The 23,094-nt window shown below is 39.8% G+C and overlaps 1 protein-coding gene across 1 annotated transcript in view; it reads right to left on the minus strand.

The window, feature by feature from the left end:
* PDE8A (phosphodiesterase 8A) overlaps positions 1 to 23,094 on the minus strand; it is a 37,085-nt gene that overhangs the window by 4,331 nt on the left and 9,660 nt on the right. The window contains exons 7-18 of the mRNA XM_010167066.1: positions 22,802 to 22,939; positions 18,192 to 18,280; positions 16,859 to 16,910; positions 16,716 to 16,758; positions 15,670 to 15,747; positions 14,173 to 14,243; positions 13,364 to 13,528; positions 10,680 to 10,728; positions 10,291 to 10,426; positions 7,396 to 7,594; positions 4,446 to 4,663; positions 3,452 to 3,584 (exon numbers count right to left, since the gene is read on the minus strand). Of these exons, the coding sequence (XP_010165368.1) occupies positions 3,452 to 3,584; positions 4,446 to 4,663; positions 7,396 to 7,594; positions 10,291 to 10,426; positions 10,680 to 10,728; positions 13,364 to 13,528; positions 14,173 to 14,243; positions 15,670 to 15,747; positions 16,716 to 16,758; positions 16,859 to 16,910; positions 18,192 to 18,280; positions 22,802 to 22,939 (1,371 nt within the window). The remainder of the gene's footprint in view (positions 1 to 3,451; positions 3,585 to 4,445; positions 4,664 to 7,395; positions 7,595 to 10,290; positions 10,427 to 10,679; positions 10,729 to 13,363; positions 13,529 to 14,172; positions 14,244 to 15,669; positions 15,748 to 16,715; positions 16,759 to 16,858; positions 16,911 to 18,191; positions 18,281 to 22,801; positions 22,940 to 23,094) is intronic.

Genomic DNA, 23,094 nt, shown 5'->3' on the forward strand with positions numbered 1-23,094 from the left:
ATTTTGATTCTTGTTTTCAACAAAAATTATATAGCCTTTGCCTTTCTTCTCATCCTTGGGCAGAATTTGCTGTGAATCACAAATGCCTCATGGGGCAGATTATTTCCCTGCAGCCCCCAGGGCTCAAGAGCAGAATTAAACTTTTGTTTGATTTCTGTATGTCACTGTTTTTACTGTCTGACTGTACAGGTCCAAGCCCCATTCTTCAGCAGCAACAGCTGAACATTCAGCTCTCTGTAACAGGCGAGAAGAGGAGTTTGGCTCTTTGGATGGACACTACTGCTCAAAAGACTGCTGCATCCCAATATCTGGGGCTGTGAGGAGGGGCTCTGCACACCGAGCCAGGCCAGTACAGAGCCCTCCAGCACAACCAGGTGCCCTAGAGAGTTATGTACCCCACAAGGTCAGCTGGAGTAGTGCACTACAGCCAGCAACAGCAGCACCTCCCTTGTTCTCCTCCACAGCTCTGCCCCTCCTATGCTGAAATGCTGCTGTGCTTACTCAGAGAGGCTGCCCAACTGCATCCCTGCAGATTTTCAAGAGCTATAAATATAAGCCATTTCTCATAAGTACTGAGAGCACAGGTCCTCTAGTGAGCCTACATGCCAGACTACACTGGGGGGTGAGCATGGATGCAGTATGGTAGCACTGGGATGACTAAAGTAGCTGCCATCAAGCAGCTCCTTCATCTGCAGACTATCATGCACAGCCGTTGAAGTGTCCTGGCTCTTCCTGGCTAGCTTATTTGCTTGTAATCTACCAAGAATTGTCCCCCCTTCTTTTCTTCTGTTTTGTTACAATCAAGAAACTGAGGAGAAAAACGTTTAGCCTCACAATTTTCCATCCATTTTGTTGGCCTTACGTTTCCATTAAAATATCCTGAAACAAAAATTGTCTATCAGGCATTCAAATAAATGTATTGGTGTGTTATTTCTTAAAATTGTTCTAAGCAAAACTGGTTCTTTGGAAAATTCTACAATCATAAATTAATACATATGTATATATGTTTAAAAAAAAGGTCTACAGTGAGACAGCTTGATCATCTACAGCTATGGTTTAGGCTAGCCTGCAGGCTGACACTTCACATTAAAAGATTTTGTTTAATACTGTTCATAACTGCCAATTTAAATTGTTTGGTTGAAGTTTCCCCACCAGGTGTCCACCTCAGGCAAAGATTTTCTTCCCCCCTGAAAATTGCAGTTAAGAAAAAATTGCAGTTTTGGTGGCTTCTAAATATGAGGTTGGGGGAAATAAGCTCTTCATGCTGATGTTAAAAATTATTTTCTTTTTTTTAATACCTTCACATCTTTATGAGTGAGGACTTGGAATTCAGTTGGAGAGATGGTTTTGGGGTAAACCAGTCACCACCCCTAGGAAAATCTGCTGGACAAGTTACAAACTTTGGAGAAAAAAGCTGTGGTTTATGTACTCAGTAGGGATTGCTGGAGCCTAGGACTGAATAGGGCTCTCCCTGCAACTGTAGTTCTTGGCTGTGCTGCACCAGGCACTGCCCAGGCACTGGTTTTGTAGCTAAGTCTCTCCTGTACTTGCAGTAAACACAACCTGAAGAAAAACAGCAGCAGGGAAGAGGAGATTGTTGCCTGACTTGAATGCAAAAAAGGTGAAGAGAAAGAGTAGAGTCACACAGAGTCCTGGGAACTGTGAAGGAGAGAGGAGACTGGCAAGCAAACAAAATGGGTGGAGGGCAGGAAGGCTGAAAAAGGAAGGACTTGTTGACAGTGGGCAAGCTAGTGCTGGAAAATGGAGGAGGAAGAGAGGCAGAGCTAATCAGAAGCACAATGGTGGGCGAGAAGTGAAAACAGCACAACAAGACAGCTCTGAAGGCCCTTTTGAAGGGGCTTTGAAATCAGAGCTGAAAACCAGAATCTGACGATACAATTAAGGGTTGACTGCATCAAAACGTGCATATAAATAGAGTCATTAGGTTGAAGAGATGGTGGTAGTCCCGTCACTTGGTAACCTTTCACAACAACTTTACCACTTAAGCGTGTTTTTTCACCATCCCTCCTTTATTTGTAAGAGGTAGGAGAGCAACTGTGCTAAGCCTTTGTTACGGATAAATCTAAGGACAAATGTGTGCACAAACTAGTTCTGATCTTCTCTAGGTTCTGCTAGCAGGGAACAGGCACTTGTAACAAAGTGTAGATGTGTCCTGAGCAGTGAACTTCATAACTACGCAAGGTCCAATACAGCACCCACAAAAATCAACAGTGTTGGTCTGTTGTTGACTTTAGGCCACATTCTGCACCGTGAGGCTGTCTGGGAAAAATAACGTCCTAGCCACAGACTTAACAGACTTTCTCCTAGTTTAGTCAGTAAAACCAGTATCCTACTGGGACTTTGGCTTCACATTCACATAGCTCTCATTAGCATCACTGGGTGCCAAGAACAAAGCTAATTCTAGCATATACTCCTGTGAAAAAGGTATTCTCCTCCAATTAAGCTCCAATCTGCTTCTGATGGGTGAAGGAACAAGACCTGTTCCGCTCACACCTTCAGATAAGGAAAAGACTCCCCCACCCCCCCCCACCCCATTACACACAAAAGTAAAAAATGTGGCTTTCTAAAAAACATGGTAAGAAAACATAGAAAACTATTACAGCTCTTGCAGGATGTTGCCACCAATGCAAACTTTATTATAAACATTTCTGAAAATCTTCTCTTTGCAAAAACCATTCCAGCAAAATTATACACTGCTCTTACTGGCACCAAAACTGCTGGTTGAAGCTGTTATTGAAACTGGTGTGGTTTTTCAGAAAGAGTTTTTAACAGGCAATTTCATTGTGTCCATGGGGTTCCAGATGGCTATTGATTATGTCTATATGATACATAATGCCACCATCATCTATTTTAAAGATTAAAAAAGAAAGTAGCCAGAAAACCCATGAATGCTGCTAGGCAGCGCTGAAGGCTGAGGGCCCTCATTTCCAGAGAATGCACCATATGGCAGTCAATATACCTGCTCTTATGCTGCACCACCAGCAGTTCCCCTTGTGAGAGAGGGTGTAATTTAGCTTCTGTTCCGAGGCAAATCTTGGACCCTTTGCAGAAATTGCCAACAACAATGCCAGGTCTTGCTGCTAGCACTCTCTCCATGGGAGTGACTGGGTTCATCAAAATAGCATTTTTAAAAGTAAAATATACAACCCAAGCCTGTGGTCCCAAGTACAGCATCATAACACTGCAATATGAATAGGATCCAAGTGAGTTCCAGTCATCCTCAAAATGTGTGATGACCATGTTAAGCAGAAGAGCATTCAAACCCAGAGGTGAAAGACGCATTTCTAGTCTCTCTTTCTCCATGTTTCTGATGAACTTTCTCAGAATACCCTGTGGGAATTTCTTACTGCCAAGGTTTCCCAGCCTAGTCATTTAAGTTTTTTAGGTTTCCCTGCCTAGTCATTTAAGGAGGACTTGCAGTGTTGCTTACCCCATTTTCTTCTAGCGCTGCCAAGGGTTTATTAATGCTGTTGACAAACTTGTTGACATGCTCAAAGTGCTTTGTCATTTCTGTTGCTAAGACCATGTCAATAATGGCCTGGCGAAGGGTTCGATACTCATTCCTGTTCAAAGAAGCAAACAATTAAGAATCCTGGCTAGTTCACAAAGGGCTGCTTGCTAAAACAAGTCTAACAAAAATGCTACAGACCATTTCCGTTGAAGAGAGGTGCTGGGGGAAGAAAGAACAGTAATAAAGGCTTGGGCAGCTGCATCTATGCTGGATGAAGCACTCTTTGGTGTGCAGAGACATATGTGCTAAAGGCATGACTGGATCTCTAGGAGAAACAGTGCAAGAGCTGGTCAGAAGCAGAGGCACCAGCTACTCAGGAGAGCTGCCAGGACATGCCACACCAGCTTGTTCCCAAGGTTTTTAGCACACACACTTGGCAGTGGCTATACTCCAGCCAAGTTTTCAGCAATACTTTCCTGTTGTATCTTGAGGGGGTTAAGGCAATGGTCACATCCTCACCCTAAATGCCTTTCTAAGGCTGGAAGAAGAACAACGGGTCCTTCACTATCGTTCCCACTGCAACAAAGCATTTAATTCTTGACTGATGCTCTGTAACTCTTTCTATCCTTGTTCCAACCCAGGAAACATCTACACACTCAGCCACAGCTTGTCCTCTATATCCAATGATACAAAATTATTCTTCCAGACTTGCTAACATTAAGATTTACACTAAATTCCTTAGGATCTGCCTTTTTATCCACAGGAGGAACTGAAACCATGGGATTACTCCTAAGTCTGTGCAGGACAGGCAGAAGCTCTCTACTGTTTTAGAAACAAACTTCCACAAGGGCTACAGACGTTTACCCACAAGGCACTGACCTCCTCTAGGATGCCTGCTTGCATTATGTTATGTTACACAGAAGAAAGTGAGAGGTGTTAGTGGGCAGTCAAGGACCCTGGGTTTTAAGCTTACCTCTCCATGTTTTTAAATATATTGCATTTGTCATCCCGGGTAGTGAGCTGGAAAGCCAGGGCAGCATGATGGCTCTCCAGCACTGCAGTGTCATTGTAGAGAATTGCCAGCTCACTGCCAGCATTGCACAGGAAAGAATTTGTTCTTCCTGGGTGATCCACGTCATGGACTGTGGCAGCAATGAGTGCAGCAACCTCATCAATCGGATCCAAAGTTTGCTGAAAATAGAAGGATGCTTAGTTTTCCTGGCAGATTCATTAGAAAACCTACTCTGTTCATAAGATTAATCCAAATTGCTGAGGAATAAAAGCCAGAACTCTGCAGGTCAGTAAGGGTCAGATGTTCTAGACAGAGCAATGGAAAATTCATTATAAACTTCATTGAACGCTGCATGACTTTTTTGGCCATTTTATGCCTCTTCAATTTTGGCTTAGCCATACCTTTGACAAAGCACATCAAATTAAGCAAATGCAAAGTAATAAATTAGTTTGTGTTTTCTAACAACACAGAAACCACCTTAACTTGGAGTTAGGGTATTTGGCTTGGAAAAAAGACCAATACTGCTAAAAATTATTCTATTTCCATCAGACCCTTTCATTTCTTTTGGAAACTTAATGTGTCCTAATCACATTCCACTTATGTGCTAGTTATGTTTACAATTTGTAAGGAATGTTTCTCATATATCTAGTTCTATAATAACAGTGTCCTGTGGCTACAGCTAATATGAATTCTATTAAGAATACTTGAAGGCTTACAGCCATGGAAAAAGTACATGACACTCTGTTCTATACTTTCTGTATCAGATTCTGATTCTCTTAGTATGCTGCACTCCATGCTTTATGTCTACTTGGTCACAGATTTATGTCTAATTATATCTACTCTATAATGAAATACAAAACTATTGGAGTTTTAAGGTTTTAATATTGTATTAATACCGTAAAGAAGAAAAAGAACCAAGCATCTCAGAAATATATTGTATACACCTGGAAACTAGCCTTTATGCTGTGTTTATACTGGGCTTTTTGTGAAGGATCACAGATACAAAACAATTATATTAAAAATTTTAATAAAATGAAAGAGACACAAGAGCAGAAATGTTCCCAGTTGAATCTGGGAGCAGGGCAGATAAATTCCATTCCAATTAGCTTGAATTTAAGGTCCAAATTCTCTACTGGCTTTGACAGTACCATTCAGAATGGTTAGACTTGGTAGGTGAAAAGACAATCCCTATCCTGCTTTACACCTCCTGAAATTAATGCAGTGACTTGGCTTTGATGGAGCTAGGATACTAGTCATTGAGGACTGTCAAGAGGGACTTATGCACCACAAGAAAAGGCAAATAATTATTTCTACTCTAGGTTCATAGTTAGCACTGTCTGAAATACTATCCGCTGTGTGTTAGTTTCTTCCTTCTTTCAGCTGCTGCTCATGGGATTCTATTTTTGTGGTATGAAGTTAGGAGAGAGAGATTTTTGGAACAGGCTGTCCTCAGAGGGACACACTGAGCAGTGCTCAATCTTGCTGAGAAAGACCTGTACAGATAGAAAGTAGCCAGAAACTGGAGAATACTTGACCTGTAGGACCACAGCAGTGTATCTCATGCTTATTTCCCGAGTCTGACATAACAAACTTTGTAGGCATTTAGAGCACCTTTACCCCCAACTTCAGGTCAAGGATTCTAACTTTCTCATCTTAACTCCTGTGGTACTCAAGTGGAAATGATTCTGAAAATACTGCTTCAATTTAGCAAACAGAAAATTTTCCCAGGCACAAACTGAGTTCAATTTACTGAAAAAAGCCTTCTCAGTGTGAATTTGAGTGGGAGAATCTAGCCTTCGGTATTTAGGTTAAGTTGAACTCTGGACAACACAAAAGCAGCTGGGCAGTACCTTTGAAAAGAGATAATTTTGAACTTTGATTCTGCTCCTTCTTCTGCCACAACTTTTTTTTCTCTTCCTATGCCTACAGAGGAATGGAAACAACGTTCTGGAAAGTAGGAGGCTGTCGTGCTTCTGTGGCATTGAAATGAGTACAGATCTTGTCTGGTTTTCACAGATGTTCTTGGGCAGACCAGCTAAACCTCTGGCAAATCAGGGGCTGAAAATATCCAGTGAAGTTCTATTCCCACTCAGCATATAGTATTTGTAAGCCAGACTCTGGAGAGCACACTAATGAGCTGCAGCTCCAGGTTAAGGGACTTCCCACAGTTTTAATGAGCTGTCAGAAGCTTGTTTACAGTCACAAATGTCTCAGCCAGGTGCCCATCACTTGCACTGAGAAATATGTACTGTCACTCCACTGCATACACATGCAAGCACTGTTTTAATTCCCCTTCTCCAGTCTGCCCTCTGGGCATGCGAGAACAAAGGCTGTTCTGATTTATTCTGTTGTCAGTGGCTCTAATATGCCAGTAGGTGTTATGGTACAAGGAACTTCGACAAGTAATCTTTTTCAATATTGTCCTCCAAAGTAGTCTCTTTAAGCCTCAGGGCATCTTGTCCAGTGGATGATATAGCTTTGGAAGCACTAAACCTATTTTATGGCCTATATTGTCCTGGGAGTCTTCTGCAAAATTACCATCACAAGGCATAAAAGATGGTGATTTATTACACGAAATCTGTATTTGGCATGTACTGTCACAAAAATAATCGTGTCATTAGCTCACCTACCTGAGAAAGTTTAACTATTCAAAGAAGTTTTATTTTAAAAGGAAGTTTTCTTATTCTCCCATCAAGAATAGCTCAATTCCCATATTAGTATCCATCCTTTCACATATACTATAAGAGAGATCCTAGAACTCACATAAAGCAGCCTGGTTCTTTGACCACAGAATTATTTAATGGATTGGCACTAGGTAGATGTTTGGCTCTTGGCATCTTTTTTTGATATATTTTCCTTTGATCACCTCTGTAATTCTGACCTACACTGTTTTTTATAAATGTGGACTCACCTTTACTCTTTCTTTAGACAAGAAATAAGCAGTGGCATGCAGTACATCTGCTGAATGAGTAGAATTATGGTAGGAGTTGGAGGAATGGTAGTTAGCTTCAATAACTTGTAACCATGACCTCAGAGTTGATTCTGAACAGTTTAGGAATTCACAGATTCCAAAGCGAGCAAATATTTTGAGACCCAGATAAACCAAAGGCCTGTGGAGAAAAATAAACACAAATTTTGAAAACAAATGACACTGAAAGAATATTACATAGCATAAACAGTATGATGCTATACAGCAGTTTTATCCAATGACATATCAGATTAGGTATAAGGACTTGCTACAGAATTACAATCCAGACCTGTAGAAATGTTCTGCCTACCCATTCATGCACACTCCCAGAATCATGCCAGTTCCTGACACTTCCAGGATCATTTAAAAGGCTCTATATTGCTGTTGTACTACAGGTAGCAGTATTTTGAGGCTTGGGAAGTCTTATGTTGGGTAAATGTAGACTGCAGTCAAAATGAGATAAATTAGCAAGTACTAAGCCCTGTGCATGAGAGGAGGGAGGTAATCTTGGTGCTGCCAAAGATTCCTAAACTAGTTTGTTTACAGTTAGGTTAAGTGTATCTATACAATACAATGCTGCAATTACTACTCCTTCTGCACTGCAGATCTGCTCCATTTCTTTTACACCCACCCTTGCAGGCTTCCATAGCTCATTGACTTTGCATGCAATAGAAGATGAGAGACGGGAGGTATTCTGGAAGCAAACGACCAGGACAGAATATGCCATTTCTAGAACACTGTAAGGGCCAGATGAACCTTCAAGCTAACCCAGTCGGAGACTTGTCTCCACAAATAGTCAACATGACTGTATTCCAGTACTCTTGCTTCTCCCAGGTCAAACTGCGCAATTTAAACTCAGATGGCTGGCAGCTGAATGAAGATCAGGAGAGCAGTACCAAATATTTCTAATCTGAAAACTGTGAAAGTGCAATATGTTTAATAGAGCAAATTAAAAAAACCCGTTTTAGTCCGCTAGCCATTTTTCAAATCCAGTCAATACCGCTGTTTTCTTGTCCAATACACTTTTTGCTTAAGAAGAACAGGTATAGCAGTAAATATTTTCAAATGCTTATGTTTAAAAATATAGCTTAACCCCTTGTTTTGGCATCTCACTTTGCTGCTTGATTCCAGATGCATCGAGCACTCTGATTTCTAGCTACACCTGACGAGTGAGGTGAGGTCATTTGGAGTTACTGAGGTCATTTAGAGTTGGATATACATCTTTTGGCAAAACCACTCAACAATACTGTGTCATATACTAGGATCATAATATACTAAAGTTAAATCCCCCTGAATCCCCACTAGATAGAACTGGCAGACAAAGGTCTCTCCAGGTTTCTGTGCTGGGGAACTGTAATGCGCTAAAGCTTAGATTTAATGAATTATCTTTGGCTTTACTTCCCTATGTCTGCTTGGACTTGAAGACAATACTAATAACATATTCATGGTTGTGATTCATTGAAGATCACTCTTAATAAATGAATTGCCTTTATTTAAACACGGCAGGAAGCAATCACAATTGTAATACCTTTAATAAGAGGACAGGCAACAAAATACCTCCTTTGTCCCTCTGTGGTCTCTCCAAATCAGTAAGAACAGAGGAACCTACCTGGTGATCTCATGCACGCTGGCTAGGATAATTAATTCTTAAGTTACTACAATGTGTGCATTAAATCACACTGACTACATGGTTTTTGTCTTTTTTTTTTTAATATTGTATCTATAGCACTTCATTAGACATGGAAATGTAGCAAAGCAAAAAAAAAAAACCCTGAAGTAAGTGGATGCAAACTTCTTCACTTACAATAAAATTGCTTTAAAAAAGAACAAAAACCTGTTTTTTTTCCACATTTTTTGGTTCATAAAACCATGATCTAAAAATGAAGTGCAAATATGTTAACTAAATGCTTGATATCTTTCTTAGATATTGTATTTGAATACCCTTCAAAGCTCTTACAGATCTGGGATTCTGATGAGGGCTTAAGATAGTCAATTCATTGCAGGATCTAGCCTCCAAATTAGTGTCTCATAGAAGCTTTAAGCTAAGACAAAGCATGACACATGAAACTAGACCCAAAGGAGAACTTTTGGTAGACATCAACAAATAAAAACAAGGAGTTAAACAGAAAGATCAATTTACAGTCTTAGTGGCAGCATTTGATACTAATAAAGTCTATCAGAACTGCTGATCTGCTTCGGAAAACTTCTGTGATGGAAACTAGTATGCCCTACTTTTTATCAGTAAGTATTCTTCAGCTGATCTTATACATAAAATGTAGCCTGCCAAGATTTTAGAATAAAGACCTTCCTCTACTCCCAGAGAAAGACAGTGAGAATTCTGCTGAAAAGCTGTGTTTGAACTGTTTAGGAATAAAAATTACCCAATTACATGGAGAGAAAATAAAATGTGATCTGTATTAACTGATCAAATTAAGACCAGCATGTTGACTCTGTGTGTATAATTTGAATTTGAGCCATAATTTGAATTTGAATCCCCACAAGACAACAATTTGATTTGTAGAACTTTTCTATTACTGAGAACAGAAAAGGAAGGCTTTTCAAATGATGTTGTTTTGTTTTTATACCATATCAAAGATTGATCATCTTCACTTACATCCACTGGGAATCTGCAGGAAATAGTATATGATGAAACAGAAGATACTTAATGGTTTCATCCACAACTAGAAATTACCATGAAAAAATTTCAAACATTTGACTTTGAAAATAAAAGTAATTCCATTTTAAAAGCATAGGTAGAGAAATTAAAGAGCTGATTACATGATGACATTTAAGTCAGTTTTCAGCAACTTCAATTTATCAGCTCTTGAGTTTACTGACCTTTTATGGGTGGCAGCCTCAAGTTCAAAGATATCAAAATCCCAGTGTTCTTCATTTTCCATTGCCTGTGTTATCCGTGGGGGTATGTCATTGAGGGAGATCGGAGAGATCAAACTGCCAGCGACCTGATGAGTTTCTGTTGAGGAATATATTTGCAGATCACTATTAATAACCCTGAGATAGACTTTTACTCAATGTAAATTCTGCAGTAACACCTGGCAACTCTCATTTCTATAATACTCAGTAATGCTACAGAATAATGCTTATTAAAAAAAAATAAACCAAAACCAAACAATGCTTATAAAAAATAACATCTGATCACATTTCCTCTGCTTCTTAAATTTCTTAACATGTTTTAATATCTCAGTAACCACCAAATTGAAACTTACGTTTTGCTGACAATATGTATTCATTCCCTGATAATCTTCGTAAGCCATCCTGTTCAATAAAAGTTGAGAGTTAAATGCAGGGTATTGTACAGAAAGTCTACAAGATGATGACACCAAAGAGTAGCACAAGGACTTTAGAGAAGCCTGACAGCAACCTGTCACAGTTGTCAAAGCTGCCTCTCCCTTCTTTGTGTGTACTGTTAAGATCTCCCTGTTTTACATATAGTTTATAATGGATGAGAAACTGCAAGATGCAGAATACTATATGAACTCAGATAGGTACAAACTCAAATTTCTCAGGTGCAGATGGAGGTCTGGACTGACAGCTTCACATCCACCTTTGTCTGGGCAACACAGACCCAGGTCCTGGCTGTGTGCCACAAACCAGACATGGTATGCCCACATACTTCCCATCAACAAGCAAAGGTGGGTGGTGGGAGGGAATGGATGCTTCTGCTCTCCCCCTCCTGGTATTGGCAGATCAGGTCACCTCAGTAGCATAAGAATCTTGTGATTTGTTGCTGGGATTGCAGAGTAACAATTACTCTGAGGCTTCCCTTCTATCAAAGAAGAACATATGCTTGTTTATTCTCCAACTCAGTGCCTCCTAGGTTTAATCCTGGCATGATGCCTAGATGTGCAAAATGAGATGAAGGATTAAAACTAACAGAATAACATATTTAATATTTACTTTTCAGCTCATAATTCTAAATGCTGTGGCCCAAATCCTGCTTGCTCTTTTGATGTATACAGCTGTTAGTTAGTGCATATTAAAGTTTAAGCCCATGATGTAAACCAACAGTTATTAAAAAAAAAAAATCTTTCTGAATGCACCTTACTAACACTGTGAGGCACCCAAAGTATAGCAGAAATAAATGTGGATGTTGTATCTGAACATGCAATGTCTGCACTTAAAAGAATTGTTAAGTCTCATTTTTATTTTCACATGTGTAAGTAAATTAGTCTGGAGCTTTGTGATTTAAAAGGAAAGGAAGTATTACTCCTATAACTGTCTCAGTGACTCTTCAAAAGCACATATGACACAAATATTTAGGACACCAGATGCTATATATCATTTAGAATAAAAGATTATTTTTTTAAGAGTTGAAATAGCAGGTGTAATTGTATCTGATAAATCCACCTCTGAACTCCAAATGCCCTTCCCATCATGAATTCTGCTTGAAAGATCAACTCCAATAACCTACTACTTGTTCCCCTACTCAGACATAACTTCTGAACATGAAATGGAATAATATGATTCTGTTTTCAACAGACTCTTTGCTAGAAAAATGATTCTCCCAGATCATTTTAAAACTTGTAATATACCATATACCCTCACGCTCTGAAGTGGACTTTTCTCAGCTTTTCTGTTGCTCCATAAAAGAACCTCTGTTTTATTTTCAGTAAGGATTTTGTGTTTTGCAATATTGTTACCTACATGTTCTGGGACCATGAACTGAATACAGTCAGAATACAAATATATGTAAGAAGAAAAAAAAAAAAAAAAAAAAAAGATCGGCACACAGAATAATTCAAAGCAGGAGAAAAGATTCACTCGGAGATTCCAGTGATTATATATATCAATATTCTTCCTACATTTTTATAGTTAAGAACAACCAATGTTTTGTCTAATGAGTTAGTAAATTCAGACCTATATGAACCATTCAGGTCTTCTGAAATCCTTGAAGGCTCTCGTATGTTTTTCCTGATTACGTATTTGCTATGGTATTTTAAAAGGCAAAAATATATGTCAACTGTTTAAACATCCTGGTAGATACTGCAAAGGTGTCTTGATAGTTACAGCATGAAATGATAATAGCCCAGAGACATCTCTGAAAAGCTCACATCTTGTGAGCCTTTTTACGTCCAACACACTGTCAATTTTTTTCCCAAGGTAGCCTTTTATACTCAACCTACAGACTAATGGGAACACATATCCTTAAGGCACAGGTAACATTCATCCGAGTTCCTCTAGTTATTATCAGGAGGGTCAGACTCCAGGCTCTGAAGGTTTGGGTTCAACTCTTGCTTTGCTACATGTCCTTTGTTCAACCTCAGGTATAATGCTCCTTTTTCAAATGCTCCCATTCCTCTTTTCATAACATAACATAATACATGCCTTCTTCAGTCTTTTTCTTGCCTTATTCATTTAAATTATGAGTTCTGTGGAGCGTGATTGTGTTTTAATATGTGAACATTCATGTTTCTAGCTCAAAGCACTGTGATCTTTCTGTAAGTCTCTACGGATACAAATATAATCCAAGAAACAGCAACCAAAATTTGTATTTTGCATTCTTTTGAAAATACATTCTTCCTATACGCTGAAAAGCCCCCCAGATATGCCATTCTAATCCTAATTAAGAAAGACAAGTGTCTAGCTATCTTTCTTTCTTCCTCTCCCATCTATACCTTTCTAAAATGAATGACATTGAAAACAATAATTGGTTTTCCTTTCCATTTCTAGCAAAACTAATGCTTCAAAGGGACTGGTCAATTTTCTTCCCATTTTCAGAGCTACATTATTAATGTAGGGGGGAAAAATCCACCAAAAGACGTGTGCAGTTTTTTCTGAAAATCTGGCATTGTAGAGGCAAAGCACATGCCAGATGATAAAGATCTGAGTAACTAGGAAAATCAAGCAGTGGAACACTAGTCAATAGCTGTCCATGGCAGGATATACTTACTGTCATTAACCCTCCAACGAGGTCACTTGTATGTGGATCCTCATCTTTTGTTCCCAGTTGTGGAGAGTACAATTCAGTGGTTCTTAAAATCTCCAAAACCCGGTCTAAAGCTTCTGCAACTGGCATGGGACTGCTTTCTTGTGCAGCATTGATGATGTTTATTACCTAGTTTAGCATCGACATGTTTTGAATTTAGAAGTGAGTTAAGAAAAAACAGAGACATTCATCAATTACTATGGAAAATTCATAGCAAATAAACGAGATCTACAACTTTAATCTACATGTGGGAGAATCAAAATGAAAGGGATGTTAATAAAACATTGATGTTTCCTACTGACTCAGGGAATAAGATTGTGGCCTTAAAGACAGCAGTCATTAATTACTTTCCTGTTCAAGGCACAGCCTCGAAATGTCTCTGAATGGATTTAATATTACCTTCTCCCATGTGCCCCTCTCAATTTATTAAAGAGCTGATTTTTGCAAAATCCTTGAATGGTTTCAGAAGGCAGTTTACAATGCATAAGTAAGAAGGAGGAGCTCTAGTTCCTTCTTCACGTAGACCAAAGTCCTTCAAAAGGGTCATGCAATGGCTGACCACGTGGAGGGCTCTCTACTAAGCAGCCTTGGGACAACTTTGTTCAGACCATCTGGCTTTTTGGAGCTCCACCAGTCGGCAGGTGGAACAGAGGAAGAAGCTGCACCAGAGGCCAGCACTGCCTTGCTCCTCAGTCTGGATGCTGTACTGGAGCCTTGTGCCCCACTGTTCCAGTCCAGCACAATGGACAACAGCTAGCAACAGTGCACATTACCTTGGTGATGGGTGCTTCAATAGTCATGGAATGTATTCTGGCCATAGAAGAGTGCCGCCTTTGTGAGCTGCCTGTGTGGAAAACAAAGCAGAATTTGTATCCTGATTTCGGTGACAAGGCATGACAGGAGGATTCAGCCAAGAAATCTTGATTTATTTTCCGAACTGCTTACCCTGCTGTGCCCTTCAGGGGCAATCTATTGCAGAGTGCATATACATGGCTGTTATGCTGGTGACATACAGGTGCAAAGAGATGCTTGCTGAACCACTGATATCCCTGATTAGAGATAAGTAGCTGTAACAGCCTGGCAAAAATCATGGATCTGTTTCATTAACTAATTAAAATATTCAATTAAAAACTCAGTTAAAAGACTACACAGATGTGCATGTGTATAAAATGGCTGGTACAGGTAGGTAGCTATTGCAGTTAGGTTATTACAGAATATATCTACTTTTGCAGCCTGATGCAACATGACAAGTCATAATGAGTCAGCTTCCAAGCTGAGGTAAATCAGTGAAGCTCCTCTGAAGTGAAGACAGCTATGCCAAATTAAAACAGCAGAGGTACTGGCATATTATTCATTGGAAATTGAAAAACAAATGGTTTATATCAGTTAGTAATTTTAGTTCTGTAGAGAAAAGGCCAAGATGGGATTTTTCCGGATAATTACATTGTGCTACCTATAAAATGCAGACACATCTCTGTTACTCTTAGTGCTGAGCAGCTCTTAAGAAGAATCAATGCTATTTTTGCTGCAGAGTATGATTGTTTTCTCACTGCCACAGACCGACTTCCATGTTTCACTAGTGTATGCTGCCTAGACTGTAATGATGTATGCTTTAACTAAATCATGTATATATCAGCACAGGTTTTGAATATGCTACTCATCTATCAAGTCTGGCGTGATCTAATGGAGCATTAGATACAACACAGTGAAAAGAAAACAAAATTTGTAAGAAAATTATCTTCATATTTTTATCAACAGAAGAGGTAAAAAATGTAATAATCTGTTAAGTTTAGAGTTTGACATTTGTACTTGAAAGTATCTGTATTGAATCACAGAATATTAGGGATTGGAAGGCACCTCAAAAGATCATCTAGTCCAATCCTCCTGCCGGAGCAGGAACCTAAACGAAATTACACAGGGAGGCGTCCAGGCAAGTCTTGAATGTCTCCAGAGAAGGAGACTGCACAGCCTCCCTGGGCAGCCTGTTCCAGTGCTCTGAATCTCATGGTCTATTCCATGCAGGATGGTAGACAATAGCCTTCCATTCTCCATTAGTTCAAAAAGACTTAAAGTAGCTCAAGAGAAGAAAACAGGGCTATCTGACAAATGTAAAGTTGTTCATGAATAGATGACTTGTCATTTTATTTGTGTGTGCATGTGTCAATATACACATACATACATACCTGTATTTATATGTGTATGTATGAATGTATGCACATAAAAAATCTGAATGTGTATAGAAATCGGAAAAATGTACTTGTTTAACATACCATCACTCCCTCGTGATGTTGTGGATCTGACATCTAGTGATCCTTTCCTCCTGTCTTTGTGTCTGCAAGTCTGAATATCTGTGGAGAAAATTATATTGTACAATGACATTAAGTTGTGCCTAAGATGTATGTTAAAGGAACTGAAACTCGGAGAAAGCCTGAGAGCAGCTGAGTGACATTTACCACAATGCTTCAGCAGATGAGAGCCAATGAAAGCTCCTTTTTAAACTCTCACTCAGTTACACTGTCCTGAAACCAGTCATGCTCTCTGGCAGAACATGCCTAAGCATTTTTGCACAGAAGAGATCTACCAGTGTGGAGGGAAAAGGTCCTCTCTTGACACAGTGACACAACTGTTGTTGTAAATACAACATGTGCAACACACCTGAATTCACTCAAGTAACGACTGTCACAAGGCACTGGTGGACCAAAGCAGACTACACGCCAGCTAACTAGGCAATGTATCCTAGGTCCCTTACGGACTCCAACAGACACAACCTGTGCTACCAAGGCTACAATTAACAAGTACCTGCAGCACAGATGCCAAGGATGTCTAAACTGAAGTGTTGATAGGTTGGATGAGGGTGACTGGTAGTATTGGTCATCCCCATTTCCACCCACATGCAAATACCCCACAATACAGTTACAAGCTCTGCAAACATACATGCCACTAGCTATAGACCAGCCACAGCACCATGACGACTAGACAGCATTCTTCTTATTTCTGAATTTTGTCACAGGGATCCACTACCTACAACTGAAATGTGACACAGAATCCAGCATTATCACAATACCAACTTGAAACCCTATTGCTGCATTTTCAAGAGTGCGTTGCTTTATATCACTTCTAAAACAAATAAGGCAGGTAGAGAGGGCTTGTATTTATTTCCCTGCCTATTGAGCTGGATTCCCAGCTTATCACTAGCTAATGGTACTGTTAAGACTGTCCTGCACAACTGTGGTTTTCAGTCAGATCACTAACAACGGGCTATATTTTTTCCCCAGATATGTTCTCCGCTTATTAAGACAGAAGAGATGTGTCATACCTGTCTGAGATTCAGCCTGAACACGTTCACATGTCTTCTCTGCCTACAAATCAGTATGAGAAATCCAGTTAGTCAGAAATTTGCCGTTATTTTGTAATATTTAGGGCTCAGACTAAAGCAAGCATAGCACTATTTTCACTTACCTTATTGTTGTCATTGCACAGTCTACTAATTGACACATAGTGTCTAATCTTTCTGTAGGCAAAAAACAGTGTGTTAATTCCCATCCAAACCTCAGGTCTAATTCAGTGCTGATACACAAAATGAGTAAGAGCAACAAATTAATACAGGACAAATCCTGTTCTGTCAGGAAGGCTCAACTGGGAATGGAAAAAACCCACCCACAGTTATGCATGTGATGGGGAATATGAAATGGAAGCATCCTTTGCAAAAACTGACTCCTCCTCTTTCTCTCTGCCCCCCCTCAGCTTCTTCTGGGCAACTGCAGGATGTTTCAGGTATGATATAAATGTGAAACATACAACAGTGCAGTCCAACAATCAAAACCTTCTATAGGATTTAAGGTAAGAGCAATCAATTGCAAACTACACCCCTGATTACTAGGAAACTTTCTAAGCCAGCTTCAAATGGCCTTAGATTGTTCCATAAGTAGCAATGTATGTACTACATATTGGTCTTAAAATTTTGGCATCTTAAGCTGAAAATATGTTTTCACTCTATTGTTGGAGATTAGAGAACATGAATTACTTCCAGGAATGAAATCAACCCAAAACACCTTTTTTTAAGGAAGTAACTGCATGAAGAAGCTACGTTTGGCCTTTCCTTTATGAAGACACACCCTTCTAAATGATTGTCTCAGACAAGTCTTGAAGATAATGTACCATGCTTTTAATTAATGTTGCTTTAGAGGGCTTTGAAACTACTACTGCATGCAATCTGATTCCACTTTCTTTTACAATGTAGTACAGAAGGATTCATCATAAACGTACCAATAACCAACATATACCTGTGTGCTCCAAATGCTCTATTTGGGGACCAAGCGGAAGTTGCACAAAAATCAAGACATGCTTGAATTTTGATCAGGATCAAAGCACACAGTGACCTCATTGCAGAAAGACATTCAGCAACAGCCATGAGTAGGTGAGCATGGAGGGACGTGGCAAATGTGCACAAGGGAACAGGATAGAGGTCCTGGTGGTCCCAACACAATGCACAGAAAGAGAGGAGGGTGCACTTGCACTTCAGGGAGTATTAGAAGAGTCAGAGTCACAAGTGAGCATGTCTGGATCTTTGGCTCCTTTCTGGGGAGAATTAGGAGAATTGCACTTTCCTGGCACACAGCATGTAAAGCTGATATTGCCACAAGGAATTAAGTGCAGAGGTCTGGGGCTCCCTTCCTTGCAGAATTTTCCTTTGTACTCAGTAACAGGATAATCCAATGTCTGCTGAAAGTAACTGAACTCTAAACGGAGCCTTGATTCAGACCTAAATGATGGCTTTAGCTTCCACACTTACCCTCCCTGTCCGATGACAGGTAGTATCTTCACATTTTGTTGTACACTATCTCCATTTTTCTTTTTCGCATAGTACATTCCTTGCCATTCCTGAAAAAGGAATTCAAGAGGAAGGAGGTTCAGATAAAACAGGAAGAAAAGCTGTAGCTTCGTACCTTTTTTCATTGAAAGCTGTCTTACAATACAAAACCAGTCAGGACTGGTTAAACTGTGCTCACCCTCAAATTTCTCCCCTGTAACTAATCCATAGGTCACTGTGTTGCTGCTAATGCATGGAAAACTCCCAGAAGGGCTGCCTGTGAGCGCCCAGATGGCAAGAGACAAACCTCAGGTGCTGTGGGAATCAGAATCATGTATTGTCTTCCCAATCCTACCCCAATGGTGTTGAGGGTCACTGAGGGCAGACCTGGCAAAGACCTCTGCAAGAGCAAGAGCTCAGACCAGCCTCTGCCTGAAGGAAGAGTCCCCAGGGACTTTAGGAGAGCTTAGTAGAGTAGCTACTGGCTTCTGCTTCCCATCTGCTGACTTCTCCTCTAAAAGCACTCTGGTTTCAAGATCACATTTAAGTAGACAATTTTTGAACTATCAGATCATCACTGCCAGTATCATTGTTTTTTTATAAAGTTTATAAATGTAAAAAAAAAAGAAAATGTGGAAAGGAGTTTTTCATTTTGCAGTGAGAAGTCTTTTTTTTCCTCTGGAAATGAGACATTTATTTCTAGTACAGAGCCTCATTTTCTCTTTCAACAGGACTTTGGAAATCTCCCTTCTCCCTTGTTTAAGACATGCTTTTAAATGAAATACTGTTAAAACAATAATTTTTACTATTTAGAGATTTTAAATCCAAAAGGTACCACCATGGTCTAACACCCAGCCCCAAACCACCTCCCTGCAGCAGATCCCACACCCTCGCTGCGAAGTAGGAGAGCTCCCTCAACGATGCACACAGACACGGCTAAACACGCCTCAGCACACGTCGGGCATGGGCCCCTTAGCTGTTGCCCCCTCCCAATTCCCTCACCATGCTGCTGCTGCTGCTTCTCAAACTGTGCTACAAATACCACAGCAAAGACATACACTACAACACTGACGGATCCCCCCCGGGTCTCTCCTTGCATGTGCTGCCTGCACTACAGTTGCCCCCTCACAGGGCTATTTAGGAAAACCCAGAGAAAGTAAAATTTGGGAGCCTTGGGTCTCCCCCTTTCATTTCGGGCAGCAGCACAGAGGCCAGTAACCTTCCAACAGAGCCAGTCTTTTGTAACCTGGCAGCTGACAAGATTTACAATCTTGCCTACACGTTTCCATCCCTAGAATAGCTGTTGTTGGTCTTTTAACAGATGCATATTTTGAGCTGGGCATCTAATAAATATCAAGTGATTAATAATTAATTGATTCCACATTGCATATTCACTTAATACAAACTACACATGCCAACTGCTGTCTCTCAGTTGAGTTCAACAGACTTTAGATCAGATCTTACAAACATATGTGAAAATACCATCATGAGGCACATGATACATATTTATTTATGTTAGACTGACAGATCTCGCAGTCAAACAGGCCAGAGCACAGGTACAGAGAGAACACTTTTGCATTTATGTTGATGGAGCCAGCAAATAAAGACTCCAGCCTGCAGACCTGCGTGCTGACAGGCTGTGCAGAAAAAAATATGAAAGGTTTTTCCAAGCATCTGTCCGAGAAAAGAACCGTGCATAACAAATTGGGAAGCGAGCATAATATCTTCTTCTGTGAGCTGCATGAGGAATACAAATGAAGGTAAAGCAAACATCACAAAATTCAATGCTCTCATAATTAAAAATATGTATATCAATAGTTTCCTGACAACCAGGATGAGGCAGAGATGAGCAATCGATCTCTAACCCAGGTAATAAACCTGGAATATGCACAAAGGAGTGAAGTCATAAGGTACAGACTGGATAATTCTCGCACTGGAAGTGCATCCTTTTCAAGACAGGTTATTCACTAATGTGTTCTTCTTAGTCAACAGATCGATTTTTCAACTTGTGAATTTCTAAAACCTGTGAAACTATGGCAGGAAATGTGTGAGGGAAAAGGTCAGCAGAATTCTGAGAAACAGGAGGTCCAAGCCAAACTTCTGCTGGCAGGTAAAGTTCTCCCAGGGACATTACTTAAACATATTTTAAGAACACCATATGCTCTCTCACAGAGCCTCTGTCAGCAATCCAACAGAGAAGAACTACTTCACAAGATGTGCTGTCAGTCAAGCGTGATCATCATTACATCGACATTACAGCCACACAAGTACAGTGATCAGTCACTTCTGCATGGCCTGGGGTGCTGGGATCGAATTCAGAGTAAAAACCATACACAGTAAAAAAAACCTGGTTTCACCCTTCATAGCATGAATCAAGGCTGAGGTTTCAAACATCATTAAGAAGGCCATGGCATGCACCTACCCACTGAGCACTCACACATGCCTAGTGAGTAATCCCCCAATTCAGCCTTCCTTTTAGACGGGGGTTTCTTGCACTAGACAGCAAAGGTCAGCAAGCTACTTGTAGAAAACAGAGCAAACCAAAATAAACACAAGAAGTCAGAAAAACAATCTCACAGAAAGTAAGGTTGAGTTAGGAAGGAATTGCCATAGACCTTTATCATAGAGCTTGATTGCTCTCCTGCCCCCTCTGTAAAGATAGCCATCTCGAAAATAATTCCCAAGGAGTGAGAGGAATTGCGTGTCTTGTCTGATTTATCGATAGCTATCCATCTCACTTCAGAAAAAGCGAAACTAAGATAAAGAGCTTTGTGTCAAACTGCTGAGATCAGAGGCAGCAAGAGTTCTAGTCAGAATTGCACATTTCATCTTAATGGATGTAATTTGAATCACGAAACAGGAGAATGAAGAAAGTACAACTTGTTTTTCAACTCCTCAAGAATGGATGGGTGAAAATGCCTTTCAATAACGCTGGCTTTGTGCAAATTACAGCCAGCTGTAGTAACAAAAAATGAACTTCCAGAGATTTTTTTTGCTAAGAGAAGCAACATCCTGACCCAAGAATCCCTATGTACCATGCAATTAGCAATTTTTGTGTATAATGCCTATGAACTAGTTTGGATATATTGAACTTGCTCACAACATTGCGTTTGTCAGCACAAGAGGGGAAATGCTGCAAAAGTTCATCTTCCTAAATGCCATTTAAAGACTAGAGGTAGATTTTATACAGCTTACATTTTTCTAAAGAACAGCAAATCTAGATTTCTATTATTATTGTTATATTACCATATTTGTTCAAAACAGAAAAGCCAAACCTGGGTTAGATTTCTATCGTTCATAGAGTAAAATGTACTTCTGTTACTAAATACATTTTATCAGCACACTAAAATATTAAAAATTTGATCACTTTCTATCCTGAGAATTATGTTGTGGATTTAAAGCCTGACATGTCCAATGTGTTTGAATTATAACTTAATAAATACTCCCTCATAACACCAGTTTTGTATTACACACATTTCCTGAAATAATTTCAGTCAGGCAACAGAGGTGTGAAACACCATAATCCAAACTATTGTCTATTGCTAAAATCTCTTCTGAAAGGCCAATAACATGTAGAAATGAATGACACATTCTTTCTGAAATGCACGTGCAATCTGCACCCAGCTAGAGTGTAGCTTTTGTTGATGGATGCTTGCGATAGTACCCTGATTTACACAGTATGACTCATCACAACTTTGCATTGGTGCTTTTGCATCACTGCCTAGATACACAGAGTGCCATGATTCATTTTAGCATCTCCCAGCTCTGTGTCAATAACATGGTGCTTCCCCACGGACAGTCAGTATGATCCAACCAGCTATCCTGACTCAGGTCTGAGCATGGGCCATGACGCATCTACAAACACACCAATTCCCAAATCTCTTTGTTTTACCTCCATGATCTTCTTCTTATAAAGTACTATGACACGTTCAATGACATCAGAAGCATTTACACCTCATTGTCAAAATGCAAATGAAAGCTCCTAGATGGATCCCCACACTGCAGCCACAACAGTCCCAAAGGAACATCATGGAGCTACTAGGCAAACAGTAATGTCTCTCTGTAATGATCTCTCTTGAAGACAGTGGCACTACCTCACGTAGCTCCTTGGTGTAACAAACATTTCTAATGGAAGTCCATTAGACACCTCCCATGTCATTAGAGAATAAACGATATTGGCAGCTGACACGGCCAATCACTCTCAAGTGATATTGCAGACGTCTCTCTGGATATTTTTACATTCTGAACTTGCAAATCAGCTTCCACATTTCATGCGGAAATACTTCAACACGGTTCTTTTCTCATTTACATCCCACTGGATAACATATATCCATCCCATTTCTCTTTGGTATTCCCACACATTTTGCTACGTACAGCATATATTACAGAGAAAGACAGCAAGTCACTTATTGTCATAAAACATGCACCTCTTCCAAGCAAGAAAAGAGAAAGATTTTTTACTTCCTCCTCTTGTTTGAGTAAGAAAGTCCCAAATGCTGCATGTCTGCGAAGCTGCACATTACATTATGTGTTATCCCTGGACAATAATTTTACAGGTAGCAAAAGATAAGTTATACAATACCACTACTCACCTTTCCTATCTTTATGCAGGAATTAATAGTATCTAGGAAATCAGCTTTTTTTTCATTTATAGGCACTTCTGTTAATTCCTTTCCTATTAGTTCACCTATTTGATAGCCCATCACTGTTTCAAAAGCAGGATTAACATACTGTGAAATAAAAACAAACAAACAAAATTCAACGGAATACTTAAAGCACAACAGAATCTCTTTTTTTCTATTTGCTAAAGCCAGGGATCTCTTTCCCAGCCTGTAAAAAATCTCTGTATGTCCTGCTCCTGAGAGAGAGGCCTACATTTTTTGCT

This window comes from Antrostomus carolinensis, unplaced genomic scaffold (genome assembly GCF_000700745.2).
Source record: "Antrostomus carolinensis isolate BGI_N321 unplaced genomic scaffold, ASM70074v2 scaffold5224, whole genome shotgun sequence".
NCBI classification, from domain to species: domain Eukaryota; kingdom Metazoa; phylum Chordata; class Aves; order Caprimulgiformes; family Caprimulgidae; genus Antrostomus; species Antrostomus carolinensis.